At 33.3% G+C, this 19,863-nt stretch overlaps 1 protein-coding gene across 1 annotated transcript in view; it reads left to right on the top strand.

Annotated features, from left to right (window-relative positions):
- Positions 1–5,960: 5,960 nt before the first annotated feature.
- LOC124369304 (dynein regulatory complex protein 9-like) overlaps positions 5,961–19,863 on the top strand; it is a 34,048-nt gene continuing 20,145 nt past the window's right edge. Inside the window, exons 1-2 of the mRNA XM_046827241.1 lie at positions 5,961–6,642; positions 7,516–7,617. Of these exons, the coding sequence (XP_046683197.1) occupies positions 6,494–6,642; positions 7,516–7,617 (251 nt within the window). The 5' untranslated portion in view covers positions 5,961–6,493. The remainder of the gene's footprint in view (positions 6,643–7,515; positions 7,618–19,863) is intronic.

Genomic DNA, 19,863 nt, shown 5'->3' with positions numbered 1-19,863 from the left:
TTCAAAGCAAATCCCATGGTTCAAAGCCTTTTGTATACATATTCCTGAAAATGAGACGGATGGATCATATGGATAATCTCTAAATAAAATGGAATAATCTTAGATTTGCTGATATTTAACTTAAGTTAATTTGAAATGAACTATTTTGTTCAGAGTGAGTAACCGGGCGTTTGCAGTAGATATAGTCAAATTTTGGGATTTGTGATATACAAGAAAAGAATAATCAGCAGCAAACATTGTAAAAATGACCTCTGTTAATACTGTAAAAAGAGCATTTATATATATATATATATATATATATATATATATATATATATATATATATGAGGAATACTATTGGGCCAAGATTTAATCTTTGAGGAACACCAAAAGTGGTAGATCTGTAAAAGAAATATGTTATAATGACCATCGTGAATTTGAAGAGTTTGATTTCTTTTAGATAGATACAATTTCATAAATTGAAGGCCTTTGACTCCATATCCATCAAGTTTTCCTAAAAGAATTTTGTGATAAATGAAATCAAACACTCTGGTTAGATCACAGCAAACGCCAAGAGAATAATATGTATTTTCTAAAGAATACATAAGGTTATTGATAAAATAGAAGATAGCTGATACAGTTCATTTCCCTTCATGAAACCAATGCTGATTTGTAGTGAAAATAATAAACGCCAAGAGAATAATATGTATTTTCTAAAGAATACATAATAAGGTTATTGATAAAAATAGAAGATAGCTGATACAGTTCATTTCCCTTCATGAAACCAATGCTGATTTGTAGTGAAAATATTGATGATTTACAAAAAAGCGACAATTTTTGACAGACTATTCATTCGAAATATTTTGAAAAAATATCAGAATTTAAATTAAGTTATAGTTTTCAGGCAAGATTTTATTTCTTGATTTGAGGATTATTTTAGTGGTTTTAAAGAGCTTTGAAAATATGGGAGAAATTGAGTTACAAATATGAATGAATACAACACTTTTGAACAAACAATTTTTCTTAACACTGTAAAGAGAATTTCATCTATGCTAGCAGCATTTGTACTCTTGATCTGCCTTCATCACTGTCTCAACATGTGAAACGGAGACCTTGGAAAAATGCAGGCTAAAGGTGAGGTGGTTTTCTCCACTGGGTTGAAGGTTCCACTTGAATTCTTCATATGTTTTAACCTCAACCTTGAGAAGAAAAAGTTAAGGTATTGTCTTTTTTAAAGAAAATTACTACTGAAACTTGGAGTTTACTATCTCAAGCCAGTACAAAATGGTGAGTTAAAATATTATTTGTTGCAGAGATAAGTAGTCGAGTAATGCTTTTATTTTCTTGATGTTAACTCAATCCAGTCAATAAAGATTTTTCTTTATAGTCATTTTTAATAAGTGAAATAATTATGTTATGACTTCTATTGATTACCAAATCTTTCATTCATACAGACAACTTGAAGATCATAGTATTAATTAATTTAACTAATGATTAATTAACTAATCAGTTAAACCCTTCTCATGCCACTGTCCAATACAGCTTGCTTTATTTTTTGTACTTTTGATTTAATTGAGTAAAGATATTGTCTGTTGTTGATCATCCAAATGATTTGTAATTACATGAAAAAACTTGGTATTAAATTATTCTACCCAAGAAATGTTTTAAGAAAAATACTTTGTGATCTTTGCATTTTTTATGCATTTAAATCCTTACAGTAAGTCCAATATTAACACAAAGGTAAAACCTTAAAATTTTGCTTGCACGTTAGAAAATAACCTTAATAACAAAATGAAGTTATTTGAAAGGGATTCTCTCCTTCCTTACACACGAGGAAAAATAAAAAACATTTTTTAAATTCTGAATACAGTGGAACTTCAATATATTGAATCTCAAGAAGAAATATAAAACTAATATAATGATTTTCTATATATTAAGGCTGTTGTTTAGGGCAGACCTCTCTTCTGCTATTTTAGTATTCGGTCTAGATTTTGTTTACTTGTTGACCCATACAGACAAGTACCATATGATATATGAGAATGTATATACACATAATAAATTGCTTTTAATCAGTTTGTCCACAGTAAAATGACTATTCAAGGCTAAAACCTTACATACATGTTCATTCCATGTCAGATGTAGGTCTATATTAAGGCCTGGAAAGTTAGTACTACTTTTTATTCCAATTTGTTTTCCTTCAACTACTATCTGTGGGTCAATGTGTCTGTTATTTTGCATAGTCTTAAAAGAAATAAAATTGGTATTTTTCTATATTTATTGTTATACTATGAGTGTTTAAATAGTTATCAATGTTTGCTATTTCCTTGTGTGATAATTGAATTGAATTAAATTTATTCACATATCTATACGTTACAATCAGTTGACAAATACAGTGAAAAGTCCCCACAAAGACTGTATGATCTATGAGTGGGGACGAGTACCTTTATCTGTCTGTTGGTAACTTAATTACCCATGAATAACTGTACAGTGCTATTACACAAATAACTAACTTAAATCTATTACAACTTGATTTGGGTATTAGATAACGGTAGTCGATGTGAATGGATTAATAAAATTATTCACTTTCTAATTTTTTACAGTAGTCAGTTTTTTATAATTGCTATAATTATGGTTGATTTAATCCATGGTAACTAAATCAAATTATAAACAAACAATTTAAATTTGTTTTTCTGGTTCGGATTAAACAATTAATTATTTATACTAATCAATTGATGATTCTTATACATTTCTTATTTACAATTTTAGAGTCTCGAACCTATGGAGAATGCAAGTGACTGAAGAAGCATCAGTATTTAATCGATTTGGTCACTGTTTTTGGTCAAATGTTAAAGTAACTGGGAAATTGGATTTGTAGCCAACATTTTAGTAGTTTGTGCTTTATAAAACAATTAATTTTGAAATTATAACATTTTATAATTATAATAATTATTATTCTTAAATATGGACATAAAAGTGGTATTTGAACAAAACAAGTCTTCCACACATACTAACTTTGGATACTAACACATGATAGTTGTAGACATCATATGGAACTGACATAGGCTAGGCAAAACTTGTTTGATCAATAGCTTCACAACTCAGTTGGTAGAATAAAGTGTTTGATTAACTCTTTAAATTTGTATTTCTTCAGTTTCATGTGTTGTGTTTTTACATCTATTATTATCAATGACTTTATTATAAATTACTTTGAACACATGCACTAACTTTTCATTATAACATTACTATTGTTATTTTGTCTAACTGATGTTAAACCATGAAATATATGTATGTTGTGGTGTTTTGGTGGTGAAAGTGTGAGTCATGAATATGTTTATCCATTGATCATAAAATACAATGCAAGTATGTTGTGTTAACAATTAATGCTTATAAAAAGCGTAACCAATCATATCTAATACATTCCTTCAAAACCAATTGTGTAAAAGGTAGATTTAGGTATCAATTTCATACCCCTATGCAAGAATGTACATTTTATAATTAGGTCAAATGAGAATATACCAAAAAGTTAATCTCTTCATTAGAAAATATATATTTTAAACTATTTTTTTATATAGTTGAGGTATTTTACATTTCACACAGTAAGATTTGAGAACCCAATGTTTCTATTAGTCAGAATGGAGGAGGCGACAATGATTAATAAACATGGTTTATTCTAAAGTATTAAGAATTTTTATTTTTGGACTGATTTTTACACCCTTGTTATGCAACTAAAAATTGAAAAGATAATTTATGGTATAATTGGAATAAATAATAAAGTAATTATAAAAGCCCAAATAATATTTTATTTCTAGATGTTGTGTAAATATATAAGAATAAAGATTTTATTTTAGTAGAAAATATTCCACACAAATACATTGGCATGGCAATAAAATATTACAACTCCTGTAAAACAATGAATATTCTAAAAGTCTTGCTTCGTCCACACTGTTAAGAGGTACTCTTCCACAGAATAGAATGATTTTTTATAAATGAAATAATTTAGTTTAGCTTAAAATTCCTTATCACTTAGCATCCTTATATCTAATGGTAACTTATATAGTTTAATAGCTATCATCATTGGACTTTTGTTGGTCTTAGCTTGTCTAGCTTTAGGTAGATTTATATTGTTACAATTTTTTTGTTTCATAATTGTGAACAGTTTTCCTTAGGTTTACTTTATCTTAATTACTTTATTTAAATTAGGATCAAAGGTGTATGCTTATACTACAAACAAAAACCACCAAGAGATTGTAATAAATAATAATTTGCAAACATGTGGTGACTCAGCTAACAAAAAGGTCTGTAACTGGTTCAAAATTCACAGCTAGTAATAATTCAGTAATTTAAACACATTTTTCATTAATAAATTACAAAATAATAGTTATGCATTCCAAGAGCTGTATAAATGCATGTGGAAAAACTCATACTTTTATGTATAAATACTATAAAATGTCAGTCAACAACAATAATACATGCAATTGAGCCAACTTATTTATCCAACATAATAAATCACTAAAATATCAATTGTACATATGATAATATAAATCCAGTTTTGAAAAATGTATATAATAGTTCCAGCAAGTACACAGTAATTGTATACATTAGTTTGACATGTATATAAAAATTCATATTGAAAACGCAACAATGGTATCTCAAAAATTGGCTATTTGAAAAGTTATTACATATTAACATATATTACATGTATAACAATTCGAATAAAATTATTTAATAATTGTATAAATACATGGACAATCTAACAATAAGTGACAAATACAAACTCCAACAATAATAAATAAATATACAGTTTAATGATTGGTAGTGTATTTGTTATTTGATAAGATAATAATGTTGTGTTAAAATAACACAAATTTGCTGTGACAAATTTGTTAATACAAAGTTTATATTGATTAATTTTAAACACGCCTTTCCACTTTAGTGAGGATTTCCTGAAAATGTCAATTGAATTATTGAAACCTTTATTAAACGAGATTCCTAAAAGTGTGTGCAAAGTCATCTTTTAAGATACATCTAAAACCCATGCAGTTTTTTTAATTTTTTAAAGCCGAATTTCATTGTTAGGAGAACAAAATAGACCTTAGAAATTCCAGAGAGTCAGAGCTTTGAAGACAGAGCAACACCATTCACAGTTTTTTTGTGAGTACCTACAAAGTGATAAGAATATCTATGAAAAATGTCCTTGCCTTTGTTTAATTGGTTCCTGTAATCTCATTTGGTATTGACTAGACTCAGATACAAAGGGGTCCGGACCCCCCCCACATTTTCGATATTCTTTTTTATGGATTTTTTAGTTAGCGATTATTATAATTTAAATGATTCAGTATTACTGACATGTACTGCTGAAAGACTGTTCTAAAAAAAGGTCAAGAACTTTTTAAGGAACAAAATTGGGCCTTTCACTACTGTGAAAATATCTGTTGTCTGGATCCCCCTCCCCCCAACATTTTTTTCCTATGTTCTGTGTAAGGCTATGTTCTTTCCATATAGTCTCAGGCATTTCCCACTGAACATATAAGAGATAAGATGAATATCTCTTCAAAATTTCATATTATATTTGTTGTTAAGAAAATCCTTGGATTTCAGTAGTTGCTATTGAGTTTGTAAATGTCTGTAAGACAGATCAATTTACAAGGTCATGTTAATGGTAACATGAATTTCTACATGAGACTCGTAGCATTTGGTTGACCAATTTATGAGATTATATTTGCTGTATCTTTGTCGACTTGTATTCAACAAACAAAGTATCTGATAAAGAGGATCAGGAATCAACATTGCACCAGTTTACTGAAGTGGTTCTCTAGGCTCAACACTTGTACATTGTGCTATAGCATTTCATGTCCATTGTTTGTGAATTTTGTACTTTGCTTTTTATAGTTATTGAAGGTCAACAACTAATCATACACATAACGTAGCTATGGGGGGAAGAGTTGATTCAATGTAAATGTTTAACTCCATTTCACCTTCCGCTAAGTGCAGCATCTGTAATCTGACACTGTCACAGACTTGAGTCTTGGAGTCAGTTGTACACCTGTGTGCTCATTGTGCATCTGATGAGACAATTAGGATACAGCATCTAGATTACATTGGATGACTGCTGGGTAACCAGAAAGACTTTTTTTTGTAGTCCAGGTGCCTCTAATGTCAAAACGATGCATAGCATTAGCTGTGAACCTCTTCGACGCCAACTTTTTTAAGATCTCATCAGGAGGACATGGACTCCAGATTCTAGGGGTCAAAAGTCTGTGACTGTGTCAGATTTCAGATGTTTCGTTAAGCGGAAGATAAAATGGAGCTATTTCAACATTCACACCAATTATAAGTGGGCACTAATGTGGATATCCAGACCTGAAGATGATTCAACTAATAAACAAAATTTTTAATTCAAAATGAAAATTTTGCAATGAAAATAACTAGTGGAAAAGATGTATTAAGCTAATGAATTTGTTAAATTAGCTATTCAGAGGCTCAAAACAGTATAAAATTGTTTAACTTTATCTAAATGTTTGTTGCCAAGAGAAGGAAGATGGAGCTCAACAGTCTGGAACGTGGAACTGTGAGCTGTGTACTCCAAGAAGCTGTTCACCAGCTGGCTGTTGTACAGACTGGTGTACCAACCTCCAAATTTTTGTTCAGACCAATCATGCAGAGGTTTGTTGTTTTCTAGGTAACCATTATTTCTTATTTAATATCAGGAATTGTCAGACAGAAACTGTTATTTGATTATATTATCAACATGAGTAACATTCCAAATGCATGTAACTTTAAATCCACATTAAATTGTCCTCTCTTACTTATATGATAAAAGAAGGTAAACTTACAAGTAAGACACCTTACATCCTAAAGATATCAAATTATTGCACTTCAATAAATGCAAGCAGTAAAAATATAAAAGAAAAATTTACAATTCTTAATTTGGTGTACATTCATTTGAGTTTTATTACAAACAATTTAGGTAATAACATAAAACGGTCACAGATAAAGATCTCATAGAAGGTAAAGTGGGTATTGCTTTTTAAGATTTTGGCCTTTAATTTATTTATGTACATAACATAGCTAATTGTCTTAAGAAACAGTCAGTTTTCAACTTTTAGTTGAACAGCGATTTTTGACCCATAGCACTCGGGAAGGCCATGTCCAGTTTCATACTTTGGTGCACTTGGATATTCAATGTGATGCGCTGTCTTTATTGGTCGGACACGCTACAGGCCCTCCACATGCTTTCCCAACCTGTTGGATTTCTCTACGTACCACTTAACCCTAAAAAAAAATAAAATTTATTCTGCATAGTGTCAAATCAGCTGCACTTTAATCACTTTCAAATAACTGTAATATTGATGTATGGTAAGAATTAAACACTTACACTAATTTCAACAGCAGGCCATTATTTGAATTGTTGTGTGTGTTTGTAAATTAGTTCTCTGTTAGTCAAAAAATATTTAGAGTTCGAAACTTACTGTACACCTTACAAATACAAGGAATTACAAATATTTTTGTTCTTCTAAACTACATTTTGTTTTAAAGGATCAATGATTGTGGCAGCAACAAGATTTACAACCGAGAGACTTGGGAGCTGACTGAAATGGCATACAAACTTCTAGAACCTGTCTCACTCAATAATATACGGTAAAAATATACAAACCTTCATATATAATAAGCTTTTTATGATTTTAAATTCTGGAGAAGCTATTTAAGCAAAATAATTTTATATATTTTACGTCTTATTGAGTCTGCGCTGGGCATTATCATTTTGAAATTTGTTCTGGCCCTCCTTAATTTTTGGACTCTATTGTAATGAACAATTACAGGCAAGATAAGGAATGAGCATAAAAAGGGTTTATGAATTATAATAGAAGTATATACTGTTCAAGCTATAACAGCTTATTCCATATTTTTTGACATCATTCATAACCTTTTATTTTTATAATACAACATTTTAGGCAATATATAAAAAACAATAGTTTTTAATTTAGGGTCTCTTAGATAACATTGGGCTCACACAATACCTTATTAGTACTTATAGCACTACTAAGTTAACATATCTCCCTAGAAGTAATAATTTCTGGCAAGATTATATCTCCTAGTAGAATCTATGCCACAAAAGTTGATATAGATGAAGCCAATCAGTATGTTTGTGGTACAGCAATAACCAATTTGTCATTTATACCTGGGCAGCCCAATGGATGTCCAGAAGCAGCACATCACAATCCACAAATGTCAAGACAGTGTGGTAAAAGGATAGATCAATAGATCTGTTTTATTACAGAGGATGACTGTTGGAGTGGGTGGGGATTTGTTAATGTTAAATGTTTTTTAAAAGCCTAAACATGACAGGGTATTGTCTTGCTAGTTGCTTTAACTTCTGGAGGCTGGAACAGAACTCCCAAAAAGGTGACATGACAGATAATGCCCCTACCTTATGCAACCTGAATTTCCTGTCACTTTGGAAGCATTCGCCTCTTGGGCCAATGACAGAATTACACATTTTGTATCCCAAGTTAGATTTTATGATTAACAGTTGGACTCTGGCCATGAAGAATATATTATCATGATCCATTATGCTTTGGGGGTTTCTCCTTAGATACATTTATGGAAATCCAGTTTCTACTATTTGTTTTCATATTACTTGAATAATGGAACTTTTAACTTTTCGTTGAACATTTTCAAAGTTCATTGCTGAATTCTCAGTATCATGGGTATGAAAAGACTATAGAAGTTTCAAACTGGGGAAGCAATACCATCATCGTAATCTACTGTAATATACATGGGAGGTTTCTAAGGAGAAGACTTAATAGATTCAGATTCTTTATTGTATGCATTCTTAGAGAACAGAACAAAGGTCAAGGAGAAGAGTTTATGTTACATAAAAGTGTAATAATAAGTGTAAGTGTCAGTGTTTGTAAATTCTTCATATTATATTGTTTTCATTAGTCAATGGCTCTCTCTAGGAATTCTTTCACTGAGTAGAAGGGTCTGTGTTAGTTGTCTACTGTATTTGTCAGGTTTCCTTTTTGAGGTGTTGTATAACAAGGTTTCTTGGTAGGTAGGCTTCTTTTCGTAAAAACTTAAATGATGAGTTGGCAGTGAAAAATATACTGCGTTTCTAGTATTATGTACATGTAGATCTCTGTGCCTGTCTTGGTTGGTTCTTACTGCCTGCAAGATGGTTTCTCTTATGTACAGTGCCACTACTGTCATACTGACATCTATCTGGTTAGTTTAACTTTGCAAGGCACTGAATTGCTCTTTTCTGTTATATGAGCACTCTTTCCAGATTTGAGCTTGTTACTCCACCCCACATTGCCAGGCAATATCTTAGATAGAATTCAAAAAGTGCAAAATATGCAATTTTGGCTATTTTAATCCCTTGTTTTTTTGGTCCATCTGATGACTTGTATTCCTGAGCTGAGTTTTTTACAAAGTTGGTCAGTATGAGTTCGCCAGGTCAGGTTCTCATCTACCATTATTTCTAAATACTTTGTGCTTTCTTCTTCCTTCCATTCGTGTAGACCAGCCTCGATTTCCTTTTTCTGAATGCTATAAATCATCTGCAGAGTTTGTTTCTTATTCAACACAAGGTCATTTGAGTAGGTAACAGTATTGTTTCGTTAAATGACAGGCTATGTAGGCGTTGACATCAAGTTGTTCATTTGATTTTTCTGCTACTGTAATGATAGTGTCATCTGTAAACATAACAGTTTGGCACACCTTTTAGTTGGTTTGGCAGGTTGTTTGTTAGCAGCTGGAATAAGGCCAAGTCCAACACTGATCCTTGAGGCACACCTTTCTGCATTGAGGTTAGAGTTGATTGAACTTTCTTCAGACTATTTTTAGAGAGGGATTTAAGTTCCAATCATTTGTTGTCTGTTGCTTAAATGGCTATCAAACCAGGCTAGTGATATTCCTGTAACTCCAAGAGCATTCAACTTACCAAGTAAGCAGTCATGATTTAGGGAGACTTGCAGTAATCTATTTATAGGCTATTCACCATATAGATGTCCCAGTTTGTCAGTTATATTTTCAATCAGCTGTATTAGTGTTGTAGTAATAAAAGAGAGAATTAACCAGCCAGATTTCTTACTTTCAAACTAACACTGCCAGAGTATACAGGAAAGTTGGTCACACTGACTCAGCCAAGGGGTTTCCATGGTAGTGGGAATACGCAAATGATATTGGTGGTGAAGTAAATGTTGTGTTATTACTACCAGAAGAATGTGGGGATGAGTGGTATGTGAGTGACACGTTGCGAGTGGGCTCCTTGAATAATTGTGTTCAATAGTGAAGTGGTTGTGCACATTTTTGTAATAGGTATTGGGACTAACTTTTACTACCATAAGGTGAACATGGACATAGTGTTGCTTATTCGTATCCCGATAATTTGTTTATTTTAATTTTGTCGGAGCCTGTACGCTATCAATTTAATTCGCAATGCCAGGTGGTAGTTCCAAGGTCATGACACGTGGAGCGCTAAGTCCAACAGCGACACTGCAGACGACACAACACCGGCAACTTTACAGTCAGTTGTTGATAAATTAAATACAATTATGCAAATACTAAACATCAATACTGATGACATCAAGGAAATAAAAAAGGAACAGAAGGAGCTCGGATTGTCAATTGAATTATGTCATACTAATATTGATGATTTAAAAATATTAATAAAAGCTCAAGACAACAAGATTAATGAATGTGATGGTGAAATACAGCGTTTAAACAATGAAAACGTTGAACTACAAAGAAAAGTAAACTCTTTGTCTCATGAAATAAATTGTATGGAACAGTACTCTCACAGAAGTAATTTAGTCATCTACGGTGTACCCGAAGAAAAGAATGAAAATATTCTTAACGTTGTGAGAAGGGTGGCGGCTGCGATTCAGTTCCAGAAATGGTCTACCAACTTGATAGATGCAGTTCACAGAACGGGGAAGGGAAACAACACTGAGCCGAGACCCATTATCATCAAATTTATCAGCCGATTAGACAGAGACGAGTTTTTGAGGTGCAGAAAAGTGAGGCGTCATCTGAAGGCAACTGATCTGGGCTACAGCAGCGAAAACTCGATCTACATCAACGAGTCACTGACGTCTTCTACGAGGGAGCTGCTCAAGCTGACCAAGGCGAGGGTGAAGGAGAGAAACTACAGCCAGGTGTGGACCTTCAATTGTTCCATCTTCGTTCAAAAGGACAAGGGAAACACAACACCTGTGATCAAGATCCTCTCTGTGAGTGACTTGGACAAGATGTGAATTTGTAAGTAGGCTAGCTGTACGTCTGTATATTGAAGCGTTATGATTTATATACTTGTTGCCGATGCATGTTTTGTTTATATATTTATACATTTTATAACCTTAATGGTTTATTTTGTTATAATCTAAATGGTTTATCTTGTTATATCTTAATAGTATATTTTTGTTAGAATCTTAATAGTTTATTTTGTTATAAGTATTTGTTGTTTTTGAAATTTATTTCAGTTTATTTATTTATTTTGGAATGGGTCATGTATGTGTATGTGTATGTGGGTATGTACATGTATATATACTCGTATGTATATGTATGTATGTATATATAATTTATTTATTAATAGATCTAGATTATTAGTAACGTCATATGTCACCTATTTAATATTTATTAACATGAAAATATTTACAAATGAGTAATTTAAAGGGAATACATATTTATTATCAGAATGTAAGAGGTCTCAGATCTAAAACAACTTCATTTATGAATAACATTCTTGCTTGTAGTTACGATATATTAACTTTGACAGAAACCAATTTACAGTCTGATATACATACCGGGGAACTGTTCCCCGACACTTACAACGTTTTTAGAAAAGATAGAAATTTGGATGTTACTGGGATGTCAAGTGGAGGGGGTGTATTAATAGGAGTAAAAGCTAATTTCATTTGTAAAAGAATTTATAGCCTTGAAGTCGACTTACCAGACTGTGAAAATATATGGATAAAGTTGTCAAGTATTGCAGGAAAATCAATATATTTATGTGTTGTTTATATAAGGCCTAGAGCGTCTGTACTAACATACCAAACTTTTTATGATAGATTACAGAATAACAATATCATTAATAATTCGTGTGTAAAAATATTAGGAGATTTTAATTTACCGATATTTGGAAGACATTATAACTTAACAATGGGGGATAGATTATGTAGAGAACTATTAATATTTCTAAATACTCATAATTTGCAATTGAAAAATAACATTTTTAACTTTCAAAATAAAACCTTAGATTTAGTTATTTCAAACATAGAGAATACCGAGGTGAGTCGATGTTTGGACCCGCTGGTGGTGGAGGATCCTTATCATCCTTCGATAGAGGTGGAGTGTGTTATCGCGGTACAACAAACGTGTGGGTCAAGGTCGATTGACGAGCCAGGCTATTGTTATCGCCGGGCAGATTTCCTTGAGTTGTATCGTGGTTTAGCAACAATTGACTGGTCTCAGTTGTATCTGTTATATGATGTTAATGTTGCTCTAGATTATTTTTACAAAGAAGTATATAAGGTTATTAATAACACTTGTCCTCGTAAAAAATCAAAAGTGTGTAAGTTGGCAATGGAAGGGGCGACCATGGTGGGTGCGGGCCATTTAGCTTTGGACCGGGTTACAGGGCAAGATGTCACTTTAGCTATTGAAAATTTGAAATCTAAGACCACTGCGTGTCCTGATCTGTTGCCTCAGTATATATTTAAAGGGTGTGCAGATGTTTTTACTCAACCACTGATTTATTTATACAATTTAGTTTTGAAATCTAATACATTTCCTGATCAATGGAAGTTGACAAAAATAAATCCAATTTTTAAGAGTGGGAAGGAATCACAGATTGTGAACCACCGACCAGTAGCAGTGTTATCGGCACCAGCTAAGATATTTGAAAGTATAGTTCACAAATATTTGTATAACTATTTTAAATCAATATTATCACCTGGTCAACATGGGTTTTTGCCTGGACGCTCTATTAACACTAACTTATTAAATTTTACAAACTATGTCTCTTCACGGTTGGACTCATCGGTTCAGACTGATGCAATATATCTTGACCTGGCTAAGGCTTTTGATAAGGTAGATCATTTGATCTTATTTAAAAAGTTGCATTTTTATGGTTTATCGAATAATCTAATTAAGTTTTTTCATACCTATTTAATAAATCGAAAACAGTTTGTCTATTATAAAGGTTATTTGTCTTCCACTTTTCTAGTACAATCTGGGGTACCACAAGGGTCAAATTTAGGCCCATGTTTATTTACAATAATGATCAATGATCTGTGTGACTTTGTAAAATCTGTAAATGCTCTGTTATTTGCGGACGATTTGAAGCTTTTTTATCATATATCCTCAGTAAATGACACGGAAAAAATTACAATCTGACCTAGATAATGTTAATAACTGGAGCGTTCTTAATAAATTGAGATTTAATGTCTCTAAATGTCATGTGATGTCATTTACCAGGTCAAAAAACTGTATAATAAAAAATTATAACTTAAATGGCGAAGTAATTGCAAGAGTTGATTCAATAACAGATTTAGGTGTTGTAATTAGTAGTGATTTATCATTTTCCAGTCATATAGAAAATTGTGTCAATTCAGCTAGTCGTATGTTGGGGTTTATAATAAGACAGGGGGTCAATTTTAAAAACATCAGTCTTTTATCACATTGTACACATCTTTAGTCAGGTCAAGACTTGAGAACGCCGTCATTGTATGGAATCCGATGCATTTTATTCACAAAGAACTGATTGAACAAGTTCAAAAAAGATTTTTGAGATATTTATATTATGAATGCTTTAATATATATACATATTTAGTGCCATACATTAAGTTATTAGAAATGTTTGGGCTGGAGAGTCTGAGTCGGAGGAGACAGGTCCTGGTGCAGGTGTATCTCTGGGGCTTGGTCCGGGGTCGGGTGGACGACGCGGACTGTTTGGGAGTCCTCAGTTATCGAGTGCCCAACTTCACAGCAGGAACAAATGTTTGTTTCATTTGCCCTAATCACGCACTGCGACGCGTGCATTCTTTCCTCTGTTGAGGATGATGAGGTCTTATAATACAATACTCTTGGGTGGGTCCGACATTGACATTCACCATGACAGCTTGAATGTTTTCAAAAAAAAGATTAAGCCATTGTTGTCATGAGATTCATAGGTCAACGTTCTCCATAGGTTTCTCCCCGGGCTGTTTTGTTCTCTATGTGGGTTGGTGTTTAGTTATTTATTTATTACTATTATATTATATTTATTGCATTGTTATTATATTATATTTATTGCATTGTTATTATATTATATTTATTGCATTGTTATTATATTATATTTATTACATTGTTATTATATTATATTTATTGCACTGTTTTAATATTATATTTATTTTACTGTTGTTATATTATATTTATTACATTGTTATTATAGTATATTTATGATATTACACTAGTTACTGTAAGAAAAGTAAAGTAAAGCCAAAAGTGAAGAATTGTGCTATGGACTTGAGCTATAACTCAAGCCACTGATGTCTGTTTTGTAATTTTTCTTGAACTGCTATAATATTATTAGGGTAAATCCTGTTTTATAGCATGTAAATAAAATAAAATAAAAATAAAATAAAATGGTCAGTTTTGGTGTGACTAGCAGGGGAGGTTCTGCAACTGTTTTACTTGGGAAACTGATACACTATTACAATAGTCTAAAACATAATATCAACTTAACTACTGCCTTATTAGATAGAAATGTCTCTGCTGTAATAAATAAGTTCACAAATTTTAATGCTGGCATGGATTTCATCACTTCCTTTTTTTATTCTTATTTATTAAATTCTTGAAAAGAGAAATAAATAGGCTGTGCATTTATACCACTTATATCATACCAACTTTATCAAGCTTTGGGGTTTTACTTTTGAAACGAGTTATAAAACTTTATATTTGTAACAATTAAGTTTTACACTAACTTATACTTGAAATTAAGTAGCAGTAGCAATAGGATATTCATAACATAGTTATGGTAGGAAGGGTTGATTCAACATTCAATGTATATGTCAGTGGTTAATTTCAGTGGGAACGCAAGGGAACGGCGTTCCCTTACCTCCCAAGAGTGCTGGAACGCAAGGGAACGCTTTTAAAACTACGAGTACAAGTTTTAGTTAAAAAAAATTGTAGGTAGGATCAATATTATGCTATGCTTTGTTTGCGAGTGACTCGTAAGCAGATAGTAAGCGCCCGTACAAGCAGTTGTGAGCTGTGCTGTGATGAGTCTTGCACGGAATCAGGCAGGAGGAAGGTGACGGGCGAGTCATCCTAGTTCGCGCATGCGCGGCTGCGCCTCTCAATAACAAAGCAATACCCACCCCACCCCCTTCCTTTCCCCCTCCATTCCTTCACCGCGCCATCGCCCCAGTGATCACAAGTGTGTTGACTAGTTGACTTGACCTTGGTGTGTTTCGCGTTTAAGTTACAAGTTGCATCGCATCCCATCACGCTTAAGTTCGTTTTTGAGGTGCAGGTCGTTGATTGTGTTCGTGTTTATGCTTATTAGTGCTGGTGCAGCTAAATAGTTTCCTAATTGACTATGACTACCAGAAAAATTGTTGATTTCTTTAAACCTAACCCTAAGAAACAAAAAGGTTATGCGAATAATGAGAACTGCAGTTCGGAAGCATTGACTACAACTTCAATTGTTGATCAAGATAAAAAAGAAGACGCAATCGGGATCAATGAGGATAATTGCGATTACCATTCCCCTTCGACTTCCTCGTCGGTCAAAATAGTATCCAGGTTGGTGGGTTTGGGATCTGATGCAGACGAAGCTAAGGTTAGTAATGAAAATAATGATTTTGTTAATAGGGGTGAACAGCCAGTTTGTTGGTCTGAAGAACAAATTGTTGAATTTAAAGCTAAAAATCCATGGTTAATTGTGAACAGAGAAGTACGTTGCAACGTTTGCCGTAGTGTGAGTACTCTAGGTGCAGAGAAAACGAAGGGCCTAAAGATTAGCGAAGAGTGGGTTTTAGGAACTGTTACCGCTTATGGAAACAATAAAAAAGACCAGCAATCCTCTCTTAGGAAAAAGATATTTTTACACCGTGGGTCTCGAGCTCATTCTTTAGCTGAAAAAATACTCATTGAAGCTAAGAAAGATACAATGAAAAAAGCTGTTGCTTCTATGCATAAAGAGCAGCAGATTGTAACTGAGCGCATTTTCCGCACGGCTTATAAGCAAGCTAAACTAAATAGGCCATTTTTTGAGTTTGAAACTGAAATTGATCTTCAAATAATGAATGGCTTAGATATGGGGCGAATCCTACATTCAAATGTTGCTTGCTCCAATATAATTCATCATATTTCTGATGAAATGAAATCAGACTTGATAAATGGCCTAATCAAGTCAGACTCTAAATTTTCCCTGCTTTTGGATGAAGCCACTTCAGTTTCAAACAAAAATGCTTTGGTGGTTTATATCAGAACTGTTCTAAAGGGAATGCAAAACCCTATGACAGTGTTCTTAACACTTTTTGAGCTAAATAGCACAACATCAGCTGGTATATTACAAGAACTTTTAAATCAGTTACAAGCATTAGGTCTAAGCTTTGAATTCATGAAAGACCATATGATTGCTCTAACTTGTGATGGTGCTTCAGTGCTACTAGGCAAGAAATCTGGCCTTGCTATACAGCTTACTGAAACGTTCCCCAACTTGTTCATTTGGCATTGTTTGAACCATCGTTTAGAGCTTGCCGTGCACGATTCCATAGAAGAAGTAGCTGGAATCAATCATTTTAAGATATTCATGGATAAAATTAGAAACATGTTTAGTTGTTCACCGAAAAACAGCAGGGAGTTGGCAGAAGTTGCTAAAGGACTAGAGGAGCAAATGTTAAAAATCGGCCGTGTTTTAGATACTCGTTGGGTAGCCTCCAGCTTAATGGCGGTGAAAGCAGTTTGGACAGATTTTAAAGCTTTGTACAATCATTTCATTGAAGCATCTGAAGACAAACAAAGGGACTCGAAGCAACGTTCAACTTACAAAGGGCTTTGTAGTACATTATCTTCTACAACTTTTGTACACAACCTGGCATTGATGTTCGATGCTCTAGAAGAGTTATCGGATTTGTCCTTACAGCTTCAAAAATCAAGCCTCAACCTTATCCAAGCCCACAGTGATGTAACACTGTTAATCAAAGTGTTTGAAAACCGAGTTGAAAACATGGGTAGACGTTCAGTGGAAGCTAAAATTGCTATTGACGATTTGATGTTTCAAGATGTTAAACTTTGTGTAAGATCCAAGATACCCAGTATTCCAGAAAAACAGTTCTATCGGAGCCTCGCTAACAACTTGACTTCAAGGTTGCTATCATCATCTTCAAATGCGGCTGAACACTACACCAAAATCATGAATGACATCAAAGTGATCCACCCCATGTATTGGCCAAAAGACTTATCCATCACCTACGGAGAATGTGAGATCCAGCGAATCTGCGATAGATTTAAGATTAGCAGCTCTCAGGATATAATTAGAGACTTCAGACACTTCAAGCAGGGACTGAAGCCTATGTTAAGTGGAGAGAAACCTACTATTCTAGAGCAACCGCCGTCGTTTAAGAAACTGATTTCCATCATAAATAGTATTGCAGTGTCTAGTGCTGAATGTGAACGTGGGTTTTCTGCAATGAATATAATTATGTCTCCTCTTAGATCTTCACTCTACATTAGCACTGTTTGCGATTTATTGCGGATCAGGCTCCTAGGACCTCCTGTGGCTAGATACAATCCCGAGCGACACGTCAAAACCTGGCTGGCGAAGGGACACCATTCTGCACTTGACACCAAGTCAAAACAACGAGGGCAGAAAACTTACCATGAAGACAGCATTGCATTGTGGGAACTTTTTTCCTAAATCTGTTTTTTAAATATCTTTTAGAATTTCAGAACATTAAGTTTTCATTAAAATAACTAGCCTATGCCTAACTTATAGTTGTGTTCTGAACTCAAGTTTCTGAGTTCTTTTTTGTACTTACAGTTAGTTTTGTGTATTGTTGTTTTGTTTCTTTTGTAGTTTTCACTTTAAAATATTAACAAACAACTAAAACTAAGTTTACCAACAGTCTTGGCATTGCCTTACAATATTATACTACAAATCCGTACATATTTGTTATAATAACTAATAAGCAAATAAAATAATCAACCTAAACTTTTTAAAACTACACTAAATTTAAAAAAATGAAACCGTGTTACTCCACTCTGTGTGTCATTTATTCTGTGTGTAATTAAACGCTTCCTTTTCCTTTCCAAGAAGTTGGTTTATTTTGAATGTATTAATATTGTTTTGTACCCATAAGGTATGCAATTTTTTTGTAAAATATGCAAACTTGTAAAAAAGCTGTTATATTAACAAACATCCATTTACATATTAATATGTATTATTATTACTACTGTAATGTGTATAAATAAAACTGTGAATAAGGCTCAATTTGTTTTTATTTTACCATTCATTAAAAAATTAATATTGGCGAGCTTCATTGATTCAAACAAAATGGTCAATGAAATCAAACCAAATATTTCTGGGAAATTTAAAGTAGGCAACAAGGTGTTAATGGAGTAGAGTAGAGTAGAGAGTAAACTCAATAATTTAAATTCATGTTTTTATTTTCTTACATCCTAATCAAGCACCTTAAAGAAAATAAACAGCATTAAAATATCACTTGGTATTTTATAAAAATGAATGTATTATTATGTCTGGGTGGCCTAAAAACAAAGGTTTACAGTTATAATTTTCAAAAGTTTTCCTGGGTGAGGGCCCCCCTCCTTCCTGGGGTGTATTCCATACCCACCGGTCTGAGCTTCCCGCTTTAAGAGTTCCCACACCTAAAATTTTAGAAATTAAGCACTGGTATATGTTGAGTTTAACTCCAGTTCACCTTCCTTAGTGCAGCTTTTGGGATCTGATGCTGTCACTGAATTGACTTGAAACTTGAAACTCATGTTCTTCTTATGAGATCCAAAAAAAGGTCAATGACAAAGAAGCTAAAAATTATCTCTTAACATTCTCTACATCAGAGACATCTAGACAAAATATAGTGTAATATAGATGAAGAGGTATTATCATTGTCTCATCAGGTGCACAACTGAGTGCATTATGATGTTTTAGATAATCTCTAAGCACATTTTCTGCAGATAATGAAGCTATGGTGGGAATGGTTGATTCAATGTGAATGTTGAGTTTAGCTCCAATTCATTTTTTTATCTGTTCAAAGTCTTTGACAGTGTCAGATTCCGGATGCTGCACTAAGAGGAAGATGAACTGGAGCTATTATAAAAGTATTAAACATTGAGCCACAAAATGATGTAATCAACATATAAAACTTATGTATAAGGGGCATTCAGTAATTAAAAAACTAACAGGTCTAGGAAAAACAGGCGGCCACGTGGAACATGTCTGCAAAAGGCTTCGAACCATGGGATTTGCTCTCAGCCGTCTCGCCAAGGTCTGTAGCCAAGAGGTTCTACGAACAGTATATTTTTCTCACGTTCAATCGATTTTGAGGTACGGGTTAATGTTCTGGGGTCCATCCAGTGTAGTAAATTTTAATAGAGTATTTGTCCTCCAGAAATGGTGTTTGCGAATCATCTCAGGACGTAGGAGATTCGAAACTTGTAAACCTCTTTTCGGTGAATTAAAAATACTTACTCTGGCGGGTCTGGTGGGGTACGAGCTATGCTCTTTTGTTAAGGGCAATCCAAAGCTTTTTGTAAGCAATGGACACTACCATCAGTATCCGACCAGATCAAGAGGGCTGATATCTGTGGCTGCACATAGTACTAGTGCATTTGAGAGGGGTCCATACCACTTGGGTGCAAAAGCTTTCAATGCAT

The sequence above is a fragment of the Homalodisca vitripennis genome, chromosome X (genome assembly GCF_021130785.1).
Source record: "Homalodisca vitripennis isolate AUS2020 chromosome X, UT_GWSS_2.1, whole genome shotgun sequence".
Taxonomy (NCBI): Eukaryota; Metazoa; Arthropoda; class Insecta; order Hemiptera; family Cicadellidae; genus Homalodisca; species Homalodisca vitripennis.
The sequence above is the reverse complement of the archived record's forward strand: the minus strand, read 5'-3'. Positions and strand labels throughout refer to the sequence as shown.